Source organism: Sciurus vulgaris, assembly GCF_902686455.1.
Source record: "Sciurus vulgaris genome assembly, chromosome: 17".
Classification (NCBI taxonomy): domain Eukaryota; kingdom Metazoa; phylum Chordata; class Mammalia; order Rodentia; family Sciuridae; genus Sciurus; species Sciurus vulgaris.
In genome coordinates, this window is record NC_136478.1 from 71860312 (window position 1) to 71872324 (window position 12013).

General features: G+C 62.6%; 3 protein-coding genes across 13 annotated transcripts; all 3 read left to right on the forward strand.

Annotated features, from left to right (window-relative positions):
* Positions 1-1284: 1284 nt before the first annotated feature.
* ZNF580 (zinc finger protein 580) lies at positions 1285-3437 on the forward strand. 2 transcript variants are annotated; one of them, XM_079117508.1, is made up of 2 exons: positions 1285-1416; positions 2473-3437. In XM_079117508.1, the coding sequence occupies exon 2, from the start codon at positions 2485-2487 to the stop codon at positions 3001-3003; it is 519 nt and encodes a 172-aa protein (XP_078973634.1). In that variant the 5' UTR covers positions 1285-1416; positions 2473-2484; the 3' UTR covers positions 3004-3437. The 2 variants fall into 2 exon arrangements, with proteins under 2 accessions (XP_078973634.1, XP_078973633.1); XM_079117507.1 differs by having other exon boundaries at positions 1290-1416; positions 2415-3437.
* Positions 1289-11884, forward strand: CCDC106 (coiled-coil domain containing 106). Of its 8 annotated transcripts, none has more exons than XM_079117493.1 (6): positions 1289-1416; positions 7564-7638; positions 7769-7876; positions 7966-8142; positions 9495-9701; positions 10285-11884. In XM_079117493.1, exons 2-6 carry the CDS (start codon positions 7608-7610, stop codon positions 10647-10649), a joined length of 888 nt encoding a protein of 295 aa, XP_078973619.1. In that variant the 5' UTR covers positions 1289-1416; positions 7564-7607; the 3' UTR covers positions 10650-11884. The 8 variants fall into 8 exon arrangements, with proteins under 8 accessions (XP_078973619.1, XP_078973620.1, XP_078973618.1 ...); XM_079117494.1 differs by lacking the exon at positions 1289-1416 and adding an exon at positions 6131-6268 and having other exon boundaries at positions 7504-7638; XM_079117492.1 differs by lacking the exon at positions 1289-1416 and adding an exon at positions 6139-6268.
* ZNF581 (zinc finger protein 581) lies at positions 1307-4918 on the forward strand (the record flags this gene model as incomplete). Of its 3 annotated transcripts, none has more annotated exons than XM_079117503.1 (2): positions 1307-1416; positions 4306-4918. In XM_079117503.1, exon 2 carries the CDS (start codon positions 4325-4327, stop codon positions 4916-4918), a length of 594 nt encoding a protein of 197 aa, XP_078973629.1. In that variant the 5' UTR covers positions 1307-1416; positions 4306-4324. The 3 variants fall into 3 exon arrangements, with proteins under 3 accessions (XP_078973629.1, XP_078973627.1, XP_078973628.1); XM_079117501.1 differs by lacking the exon at positions 1307-1416 and adding an exon at positions 3621-3752; XM_079117502.1 differs by lacking the exon at positions 1307-1416 and adding an exon at positions 3785-3941.
* Positions 11885-12013: the final 129 nt, after the last annotated feature.

The window sequence follows — 12013 nt, forward strand, 5'->3', positions numbered from 1 at the left end:
CCCAGTAAAACGTTAGTGGAATTTAAAACAACAAAAACAACAAAACCCTTGATAAACCAAATATAATGATCTTATTTTGGCCCTCAGGGTTCAGGTTCGCAACTGATTGAGCGCGGAATATCTAGCGATCCCATGGGATAGATACCTAGCCCCTGTGGCTATAAAGATCCAAATGAAGCAAAGTTGAGTCAAATTCGTACTTACTCTTAGAGGCACTAACTCCCTTCAAGTGAGCAATAGCCCGCGCGGCTTGCGGCGCTCCGGACCTGAGCGAGACCGGGCGCCTGGCGGGTCAGGAAGCGTTGGGCAGCTCCTCGGAGCGGTGCCGGCGGGCCTGCGGGGCGCGAGAGCCTGCACAGACTTCCGTCGCTTCGGCGGCTGGGCCGCCCCGCCGCCCGCTTCCCGTCTCCTGCCGCGGGGTCGCGCTCTCCCTCGGGCCTCGCTCCGCTCGCCCTGCAATTTCGCAGCGTTCGCCTGGGCCAGGCTCCAGCAGCCCGAGAGCGCCGCTGCTCAAGCCCCCGCAGGCACTGGGGACACCGGGGCCTCCCGGCGCCTCTGCGCCAGGGAGGCGCGCCGCCCGCCGCGGGCTCGGCGGGCGCCCTTCCAGAGCGCAGCCGGCTGGCAGCAAGCACACCGGCGCTAGGCTTGCTGCGGGCCCGGCCTTCGGCACCTGCCATCCGCAAGGCCTGGCCTCCGGGCCTCGGCTTTCCCACGTGCTCCGCGGGAGCGCTCGACTTCACACCGGTGTCCTCAGCGGTGATGGCCTGCCCGGGGCTTCAGCTCCCCACCGCCCACGGCAAGTGGCACACCTCCCTACCAATACATCTAGCCAGCTCTCGGCCTCAGCGTCCATGCGCCCGCCCCAGTGTCACATCTGCCCACTCGCGCATCTGGCCGCGCCCGGCTTCCTCGGCCTCCGTTCCCCGCCTCGCGGGAGGAGAGGATCGTGGCTATTCACGTCAGAGCCACCGGCTGGCCTCGACCTGTCTCCCCGTTTACTCTATGGACAGTGGCCTCCTTGAGGGCTTTCGGGCAACATTTCCCCCTCCCGGTCTCAGTTTATTGGCGGGTCGGGTCAGAACGACGGAACTGCCCCGCCAGGGCGGTGGACCCGAGCAGGGGAGGCGGGCTGGGGCTTTTGCAGGTCCTCTGGGCCCTCCGCAGCTTGACCGTCGCCCCCCCGCGGGCGGGGCCGGCTCCGGCGGCGGAACCTTCGTGCGGGGCGCGCGTGTTCCCCGCCGGCGCCCTTTCCCAGGGACGCCGCCGCCCCTCGCGCCCCCGCGCCCCAGTCCCGCGTACCCGGCGCCGCCGGCCCGGAGCTGCCCGGAAGCTCGGTCCCACAGCGGCGCTCGCCAGGGCAAGCCCGGGGCCGCCGGGACCTCGGCCCGCCCCGGACCCGAGAGGCCGCTGCACGGGGTACGGGGTCGGCGTGAGGGAGGAGCCTGGCTCGGGGCCGACGGGCTGAGCCGTGGGGCGGAGGCGGGTGTGGTGGGGACGCCGCCGCCGAGGGGCCAGGGCGCCTCACCGAGGCGAGGAGGAGGAGGGCCCCGCGGTGACGGGGTGGGGCTGGAGGGTGCCCCGCGCTGGGGCGGGAGGGCGAAGGCGGCCCGGGCGCAGGAGAGGGGTGGGGGCCCTGCCGCGTGCAGCGGAGGGATGGAGGGCCGCGCAGAGGAGAGATGCCAGCTGCGCCCAGAGCGGGGAGAGGGCTCGGGAGAGGCACGTGGGAACGCGAGCCCGGAGGTCCCGTGCGTGTGGCGGGAGGAAGCCCCGGAGGGGTGGAGAAGAATACGGATGGGTCATTGCTAGGGGCTGGGTCCCCCGCAGGACCGGAGCAGGTAGCAAGAGCGGGGCTGGGCGTACAGAAGGAAGGGGGCGAGGCGCCCGAGGGATCGTCGGTGCAGTAGAGGCGAAGTGGAGACAGGGTGGTGAGCCCTCGAGGCGCGACGCGTGGGGACGGTCAGGGGAGCCCTGAGTGAGAAGTGGGGAATTGGGTTAGTGGGACTCTGGGGAAGTACCCAGGGAGGAAACGAGGCGCCGCGCTGCAGAGATGGGGAGGCCCTGAGCGCATGTAGTGGGGAGGAGGCCTGGGGGCCCCGAGGCAAGGACGCAGCCAGGGCTGGAGTTGACCGATGGGAGAAGTCCTGGAGGCCAGTAGGGCCAGGGGTGGGAGGTAAGAGAGACCCCAACTCGGACATTGGTTCCCGGTGGGGAATGGGAGGACGATGTCCGCAGGAGGAGGCCCAGGGGGAATGGCAGGGTGGAGCGGGTCTTGACTGAGCCCTGTTGGAGCCGCCCGGAGCCGATGTAGGGAAGCTGGGAGGTCTGGGCTGGAGTCCGTTCTTATTTTGTAGGGCGGTAGGTCAGTGGCGCGAAAGGGTGACAGGTCGTGAGAATGGGGACACGTTCCCTTTTAGGCAGCTTTTCCTGAAAGGAAGAGGCGATCTTAACTTCTCTCCCCTCCGCCGCTCCCAGCTGCCGCTCCAGATGCTGCTGCTGCCGCCGCGGCCACCCCACCCTCGGTCCTCCTCTCCGGAGGTCATGGACCCACCGCCCCCCAAGGCTCCCCCTTTCCCCAAGGCGGAAGGCCCCTCCTCCACGCCGTCCTCGGCGGCGGGGCCCCGGCCCCCGCGGCTGGGCCGCCACCTGCTCATCGACGCCAACGGGGTTCCCTACACGTACACAGTGCAGCTGGAGGAGGAACCCCGGGGACCGCCCCAGCGCGAGGCGCCCCCGGGAGAGCCCGGTCCTCGTAAGGGCTACAGCTGCCCGGAGTGCGCCCGTGTCTTTGCCAGCCCTCTTCGGCTGCAAAGCCACCGTGTGTCGCACTCGGACCTCAAGCCCTTTACCTGCGGCGCCTGCGGCAAGGCCTTCAAGCGCTCCAGCCACCTGTCGCGGCACCGTGCCACGCACCGCGCCCGCGCGGGCCCTCCGCACACCTGCCCGCTCTGCCCGCGCCGCTTCCAGGACGCCGCGGAGCTGGCGCAGCACGTGCGCCTGCACTGAGCTCGATCCTGCGCCGCCCTGCCCTCTCTGGGCCACCACGTCTGACCCACACAGCGCCACTCCCACATACAGTCCCCAGTTCTGCCGAGGTTACTGCCTTACCCTGTGCCTCGGTTTCCCCATGTACCCAAAGGAAGAAGCATCATTCCTTCATCCCCCTGCCTCCTAGCTGTGTGATGTAGACCAAAGTTGCTGCCCCTCCCTGGGTCTGGGAGCCAGTAGGAGTTGGGCTCCTCTCTGGCTGTGCTGCGTGAGCCTTTGCAAACGACGCGATCTCTCTGAGCCTTGTTTTTCTGCTCTCTCAAGCGGTGAACAGTTGTCTGCATAGAAGGCAAGAGAAAAGAGCACCGGCACGGTCTGGTTCATTTTAGTACCTCCCCCTTCTGCCCATGACCCCTCCCCCATTCGTTGCTCAATAAACATTCCTCACTCCACTTTGAGGCTCCTACTTGCGTGTGTATTGGGACAGGGCAGGGGGTTAAGACCGGACCTCGGGCACCTGGGAACCTTCTTCTCGGTGTATGTGTGTTTCCAGCCGGCGCCCATTCCCTAGCTCTCAGGTGCCCCGCCTCCACTGTCCTCCCTTGGACCTTCATCGCTTTGCCCGACCCTCGCTCTCTTCTCTCCCCTTACCCAGTGCCGCCAGCTCCTGGGGACATCCAAAAGTCCCCGTCCCGCCGCCACCTGCAGCTGCGAAGGCAGTTCGGGGCCGTCCGGAGCCGCCCGGACATTAGAGGCTGCTGCACCGGGTACGGGGTGGGGCGGGAGGGATCGGAGCGACCGCGGGGGCGGGACCGTGTCCGGCACCTGTGCGGGGCCCGGAGGCCCGGCTGGCGGCGTCCGGACCCGGCTCTTGCGAGAGTTGGCGCCGAAAGGCTCGGCAGGCGAGGGCTGTGGACCCGGGGCAGGCCGCGGAGAGCTCCAGGGCCTAGGAAGAGGTGTGGGGGATGGAGGGGCGTGGACTAGAGGGAGCCTGGAGGTGCAGGATGGACCCTCCACATACACCCGGTCGGGCCGTAGCCGGGGAGAGGCTGGAGCTGAGCAGGGCAGAGGGGAAAAGCGAGCAAGGTCCCGGTTGTGCGTAGAGGACAGAGAGCCTATGAGTACGGTGGGCGGTGGAGGCCAGAGGACGGGAGACCTCGCCGGCCTTGGAGAGGCTCACAGAGTCCATTAGTGGGTAGAGACTGAGGGACAGCGAAATACAGAGGTCCTGGCAGGGCACATAGAGGGGAAAGAACTGAACCCGTGGTTCCGTGCTCCTCTGTGCGGTGCAAACTTCTCATCCTCTCTCCCATCCACCAGGCCTCAGCCACCCCTCCGGATGCTGGTGCTGCCGTCCCCTTGCCCCCAGCCCCTGGCGCTTCCCTCTGTTGAGGCCATGGAGGCCCCTCCCCCTCGGACAGGCAGGTCCCCTGAACCTGGACCTTCCTCCTCCACCGGATACCCCCAGACTTCGTCCCCTCCAAGGCCCAACCACTACCTTCTCATTGACACCCAGGGTGTCCCCTACACAGTGCTAGTGGACGAGGAGTCGCAGAGGGAGCCTGGGGCCGATGGGGCTTCAGCGCAGAAAAAGTGCTACAGCTGCCCTGTGTGCTCCAGGGTCTTCGAGTACATGTCATACCTTCAGCGACACAGCATCACCCACTCGGAGGTAAAGCCGTTCGAGTGCGACACCTGCGGGAAGGCATTCAAGCGGGCCAGCCACTTGGCGCGGCATCACTCCATTCACCGCGCCGGTGGTGGGCGACCCCACGGCTGTCCGCTCTGCCCTCGTCGCTTTCGGGATGCGGGGGAGCTAGCCCAGCACAGCCGCGTGCACTCGGGCGAGCGCCCATTTCAGTGCCCACACTGCCCGCGCCGCTTTATGGAGCAGAACACGCTGCAGAAGCACGCGCGGTGGAAGCATCCGTGACCTGGTATATGGCATCCCAGGGTCATGGGGCTCTTGGAGCTGGGACTACTGAAGCCCTGAGGCGCTGTTGGAGGTGCAGGCCCGCGTTCGGGGCCCTGGACACAGGTGGAACTGGTCTCCTCTGGAGGTGATGCCTTACCTGGAGCAGGAGTCCCTGAGCCATTGCTTGGAGCTCAGCGCTTTGGAGTGTGATGAGCACGAGTAAACCTTCACACAGAATGGAGGAGTCCTATGGCTCTGAAGACCCGGATAGTCCATGATGGAGCCCTGACTGGAGGGGTGAATGGGGAAAATGTTGTGCCTGAAAATTCTCCCCCTCAGGAAAGTGGCAGGGGTCCTTAGGAGTCCCCACTGTCTTCTAGAGGCCACTATGCTGCCATTGGGCAGGGTCCAGACCTGCCTTCCTCTCCCAGCCAGAGCTTGAGGTTGGACACCCAATAAACAGCTTCCTGCTCTGAGCCCCTTTGTTCTTGGAGACTGCATCTTGAACCTGGTAGAACCTGCTTACTATGGGCTTTGGCTGTCCTGGTTGGGGAATGGGACCGTTGGCCTGCCCTAGGGTCAGGCTTCTCTCAGCTCCTGAAGACCTGTGTCATCTGGAAGAGTGTTTTAAAGCTTTTTTTAAAAACCATAACCCATTGTAACATACATGTTTTATATGAAAGCCCAGTATACAGATACACAAAATGTATGTGAAAAAAGTTCAACAATAGTTACCTTTAGTATGTGCAGGGCACCTTGATTTTTTTTTTTTTTTTTTACTATTTTTATTTGAAATGTAGAGTCCGTCCTACTATATTAAATTCTCTGCCCATGAACCTACAATTTGGAAAACACTGATCTAGGGCAGGTGGCTCCCCCTGGACTTTCTGATCCAGGCTGCAATTTATCTGTAAAGTGAAGCAGGAAGGGGGAGCTGGTTACAGTTTTTTTGGTTGGGGCAGACATTCAGACTCTCCTTCACAGGGCTGAAACCTTGGTCTTATAAGGGCTTCATAGTCCCAGAGTACAGGTGCTGCTGGTGAATGGGAGTAGAGGCAGGTGGAACTGAGCTTAATAAATATCTGCCTCCTTAGTGCATCTTCCTTGCCTATTTTGTGCCAGGCACTGTGCTGGGCTTCCTTTCTTGTTCCGACCTCTTTTTTGGGCAGAAAAACTAATATTCCATATGTACTCCCCAGAGTAGGAAGGAACATCCCAGGGACTGTTCACACCCCACTGTCTGATCTCAGATAACACCAAGAGCGCTGGGACCCGAGTGTGGCCAGGTATTGGGCTGAGTTTTGTGTGTCATCTCACAGCGTTCTCGCAAGGAACCTAGCAGGGATTGTAACCTCCCCCACTTAACAGGTGAGTAAACCAAGGCTGGGGACTGGACTCCAACTGTTCCACAGCAAGCTCTTGGTCACCTTTATGGGGATGGTCGTGACTGTTTCTGGCCCTCATTTCGAAGTGAGGTGTAACTCCCACTCCACTAGCCACCCTGGCCCCCACATCCCTAGAAACCTTGGGCTCTGGATGAGTGAGATGGGGCCAGTTGTGGGGGGTCCATACCAGCCAGTACCTGGAGCATCCCTAAGAGCAGATTCTCCTCTTTTCAACTTTCCTGGATTGCCTCTCCCTTCCCCCCATCCGCACCCCCACCACCACTTGCCGTTGACTAGGGCACTTCGCCACTCACCGGGGGACCCCAGAAGCCGCGGCAGCTCTGCAGGATGGGAATTTCGTGACATTCCCTGCCTGTACTTCGGGGGAAGGTGGTGGTGGTGGGGGGGGAGTGCTGCAAGGGGCCATCGCGCAAGTGCGGCCCTAGCCTCCGCGCAAACGGCGGGCATCACCTGGGCGCCGGGATTTCTAGAGGAGGCACGCCAGGCGGGCTGGACAGGGCAAGTCCCCACGTCCCTGCCGGTTCCACTGCCCAGTTCCGAGACGTCCCCCTTTCCCTGTCCCCTGCGCGCTCGCGGGTGGGCGCTTCTCTCCGCTCCCCGTGACTCTTTGCAGACGTTCCCCGGCACCGGGCATGGGCGCCGGCGCCGCTGTCGGTCCCTGGGCCGGATTCCGCGCGCGGGTGGGTGAGCGCTGGGGGGCCCTGCCCCTAGGACCCCGGGAACCCACGGGTGGGGGATGATGGCCGCATTCGCACCCCTGGCCTGAGGTGCGCCCCTGCGGGACTCCTTTCCACGACTGTCCTCTCCCACTCGCGGGACAAAGGGCGGGGGCGGGGACGGGGGCGCATCCCCACGCGTGACCTTCCCCAGCACTGCGCACGCGTCCCCCATCACCTGGGAAAGGCCTTGCTTGCCCACGCGAGTGCGGGGGAGGGGCGTGGGGTGCCGGGGGAGGAGGCGGCGCGCGTGAGCTGGACTCCCACCCCATGCTTGGAAGTTGGGGTGGTCTCCCTTTCCTGCACCTATGGCTTCTCTTGGTGTGAGAATGGTCGGTGGTGGGAGTCCTTCCCATTCAGGCCCAGGACCTAGGTGTCTGGGTCCTCCGCACCTTCATTTAATAGGAGTCCGGAGTACAGGTCCCCTCCTAGCTCAGACCCGGGAGTCCGCGCTCGAGTTCTCTCCTTTCTCATTTCTGAGGAGTGGAAGCCCTCACCTCCTCTAGGACTGACCCCACTTGTGGCTGCTGTTTCTGTCCAGTGCCCCTGAGGCGCTCAACTGCTGGATCTGCAGGAAGCTTCCTTATGAATGACCGGAACATCCATAGGCGAACAAGTGAGGAGCAGTCCCTTCCCAGACTTGGCCCGTCATTCCGGCCCCTCCTACCCGGGGCTGCTGTGGTTGGGGGTGGTCTGAGAGGCCCTGGATCATCCCTGGGTGACCACCACGGGCCTCTCCTCTGCAGTGAAGAAGGACGACGAGGCTTTGGAGATCTCCATCCCCTTTGACAAGGCACAGCACCTAGACTCACAGATTTTTTACAGTCTCAGCCCCTCTCGGGGGAACTTCGACGGTGAGCTGAGGGGTTGGAGGTACCATTAGCTGGGGTGCACCCCATGGTGGTGTGTAACTGGGGACCCTGCCCCTCCCTGCTGTTCCTAGAGCCTCCAGAGGCTGCATCCCCCACGCTGGCCCTGATGAACAGCGTCAAGACCCAGCTGCACATGGCCTTGGAGAGGAACTCCTGGCTGCAGAAGCGCATTGAGGACCTGGAAGAAGAGAGGGACTTCTTGCGGTGTCAGCTGGACAAGTTCATCTCCTCTGCCCGGATGGACACAGGTGGGGGGCACTGACACAGTTCCCCCCAATTCGTCCACAGGCTGAGGCCCCACTGTGTGGTTTTCTTGGTGGGGACCCGGCATCCTGGCCCTGTCCACTAGTTTCCTGCCCAGCTGCCATCTTGCTTGAAGTCCAGGACCTCCCATTCCCTGGGACCATCCCCAGGATCTCCTTTCCAGTGGGCTGCCCTCATCCCATCAGCCTCCAGCCCCTGAGCCCTAGGGGAATCTGGAACCTGAGTCCAGGTTCCCCTTCCTTTTCCCTAGAGGACCCTCTCCTCATCTCCTTGCCCAGGAAGACCACTGCAGTCCCTTGAGTTCTTCAGGAGACCCTGCCCTGAAATCCCAGCCTTCTTTTCAAGCATCCAGCCTCTGGCCTTCTGTGCCTCAGACTGTCTTCATACCTACCCTGCCCCTACCTTGGTTACTGCTCCTTCCTCGTCAAAGAGCTTACACTCTGCAGGTGGATTCAGCTTCTCATCTGGGGCCTTTTTGATGGTTTTAGAATCTGTTCTCCCAACCCCCTTGCCTTGCTCTGCCGTAACTTATGGCCAGCCGCAGCCTCCCCAAAGCCACTTTTTGTGATTGTCCTGCTTGCTAGTGTTCTGACCACTACTCCTGCCCCTTCCCCAGATACTCAGGGCTTCCCTTTGCCAGATCTTTAGCCTGTCTTGGAGGACTCAAACTCTGTGCACCTCCCAACCCCAATGGGTCCCTTGCAAGCTTCCTGGCTGGTAACTGCCTCCAAAGCCTGGGTAAGGGTCCGGTGGTATTTTGGGGTTTGTTACTGGAGACCACAGGATTAGGGAATCTGGACCTTCCTGTCTTCCTACACTGAGGGTTTCATTCTGGGTGACTGTCTGGAGGGCAGGACTCTGTCTGGGTCTCAACTGCTGTCTGGGTGTCTCTCATCCAGAGACCTGGTTTTTAGGGGTCTGACGTAACCCATCAGGACCAAGGCCTTACCTGGCTTCTAGGTTTCAATACTCAACACTCTGGCACTTTTTCTGGGTCCCTGGAAAGCCCCTCCTCCTCATGGGAACACCTTGTGGTTAAGATCCTCCTGAGGTCTTCCTCCCCTGACCTCTGCAACAGCCTTCAGGCCTCCTATGCCAGGACCTTGGGAAGAGGGCCGCAGCACGCCCACCTCCTCTAAGTCCCAGCTGGCTCTACTCCACTCGGCATTGTCACCACCGTCTGCAGTACACTCCTGTCCACCTGTCTTAGTGGGGCACCCTGGTTGGGGGGGGGTCCAGTCACTCACTGCGGAAAGACACCCAGGCCCTTTCTCTTTCCCTGGAGACCTGTGATGTGATGTTTTCAGTCCCAGTTCACGTGTTTCTGTCTCCCCAGAGGACCACTGCCGGGTGAAGCCTGGGGCCCGGAGGGTTGAGGGGGACAGCAGGGCTGGCGGTGAAGCCTCAGACCCAGAATCGGCAGCCTCCTCTCTCAGCGGGGTGTCGGAAGCAGGCAGTGCCAGCGAGAGGAAGAGGCAGAAGCAGAAGGGAAGTGCTGGTCGGAGACGCTTCGGGAAGCCCAAGGCCCGGGAGAGGCAGCGAGGTGAGCAGGATGCGGCGTCCCCGAGGTCTGGGTTGATGACTGCGCTGACTCCCAGAGCCCCCACCCTAGCCTCTCCACGTGTAAAGGCCAGGCCCGGCTCTGTCCCGAAGCCTCCACGTGTGGATGTGCGCTTACTTCAAGTTTTGTCCCCCCCTCCAAAAGGGTCACCTCCTTAACTTCAGACTTGGTGTCCTCATCAGAGAGGACCTGGGCCTGCCCGACGGGTGGGGCTGCTCAAGCGTGAGTCCGCGTCAGCGGGAGGAGCGGGCGAGGCGGGGTCTGGCGTGCCGCGCCGGCCGCCTCGGACTTCCCGCTGGTCTGACCTTGTCCCCCGCTCCTTTCCTCCTGCCTCCCGTCTTGTGCTCCCTTGTCTTCCTCTATGGCGCTCACCTGTCTCTGGCTCCTCGCTACCTCTTCCCTGCCTCCGTGTCCTTTCCTGTGTGTTTCCTCCCCGTGTCTGCCCTCCTGGGTCTACCGCGCCATCTCTCCCTCCCCGTCCATTCGTCTGCCCCCTCTTGGCTCCACAGTGAAGGACGCCGACGGGGTTCTCTGCCGCTATAAGAAGATCCTGGGCACTTTTCAGAAGCTGAAGAGCATGTCGCGGGCCTTCGAGCACCACCGCGTGGACCGCAACACGGTGGCGCTGACCACGCCCATCGCGGAGCTGCTCATCGTGGCCCCAGAGAAGCTGGCCGAGGTGGGCGAGTTCGACCCGTCCAAGGAGCGCCTGCTGGAGTACTCGCGCCGCTGCTTCCTGGCGCTGGACGACGAGACGCTCGAGAAGGTGCAGGCCCTCAAGAAAAGCAAGCTGCTGCTGCCCATCACCTACCGCTTCAAGCGGTGAGGCCGCGGCGAGCGCGCGTCCCCGCCGCCCTGCCCCACCCGCGGCGGCTCGCCCCCCAGGAGCCCCGCACCCCGCGAGTCAGTTATTCAGAGAAGTTAAATTAAAGAGACGTAAAAATTTGGAATAAACTCGGCCTAGCTCTTCCTAGGAGGGGGGCGGCAGTTGCCACGGAGACGGGGGCGGGGGCGGCCAGGAGGAGCCGGGAGGTTGGGGAGGACAGGGTGTAATTAGCCCCGGAGACGTAGGAGTGGAGGGCAGGAGCTGTTCCTCGAGAAACTCGGAGGATCAGACTCCAGAAAAGAGGCGGGAACACAGCCCTCTGGGCTACCTGGGCAGAAGTGAGCCGGAGGCGGCGGGACTCAGTGACCTCTGGCGGAGGCGGCCACCTGGGGGGACCGTGGCGTGTGGGCTCATGCTGCCTCCAGTCCGCCAGGGGGCGGTAATGCGAGTTGGTCCTTTTCCCGGAAGTGGCATTCCCACCGTCTCCGGCGTTTCCGCGGAAAGAGGGGCGCTCACGCGCTCGCTGAAGCATGGAGGGCAGAGATGTCTAGCTCAACGGTCGGGAATTCAGTACTTTTATTCTGGGGAGTGAAAACCTCGCGCATGCGCACTGTGGACCTTGGAACCCGTCTCGCTTCCGGAGCAGCGAGAAACCTAACCTCAGACCGATTTCTACGCAGGCGCAGGCGCCCGTCTCGCCCCCTCCTCTACCACCGTGCGCAGGCGCAGAAAGCCGCGCTGGCAACCTCCGCAGCGGCTGCGCGCTCCCTTCACCCGGCTGGCTGCTTTTGTCTCGCGCACCTCCTCAGACCCTCCGCGAGGTCGAGCTTTCTTTTCTTCTGCTCTCCCCACCGGGAGAGCCAGGTGCCGAGAGCCGGGACCCCGCCCCCTTTCCTGCATCCCTCCCCCTGACCCAACTCGTCCCTGTCCTCCTTCCCCTTTTCAATTCTCCACGCCGGAAGGAGCCGAAGTGGCGACGGAAAAAGCCGAAGGGGCTTCCCGAGAGTGAGAGCTTCCCGAAGTGGTCGGAAGGAGCCGAAGTTCTCCGGAAGGGGAGGAGTGAGCGAGTGGAACCTCCGGAAAGAGCCGAAGCTTGAAATCGAGCTTAATCCCTGGAGGGGCCCGTGGGCGAGCGCCGGAAACCTTCGGAAAGGGCCGAAGTCTGGGACGGTTAGGATTGTCGGAAGTGGCCGACGGCTTGGACAGGGTCGGCGGAGAAGAGCGGGCGATTCGGACGAAACCAAAGACTGGGACGGTTTGAATTGTTGGAAGAAGCCGAACTCTTAGAGGGGGCTGGGCGCAAAGGAAAGCGAGACCCACGGAAACCTCCGAATGTTGAGACGCTAATCTTCAAAAAGTTACCGAAACCAGGGAAGCCGTAGAACTGTCACTGCGGGTGTTTTCGGAAGCGGCCGAAGCCGCTGACAGCCTACACCTCGGTCTACAGTCCGGAAATAGCCGACGCGTT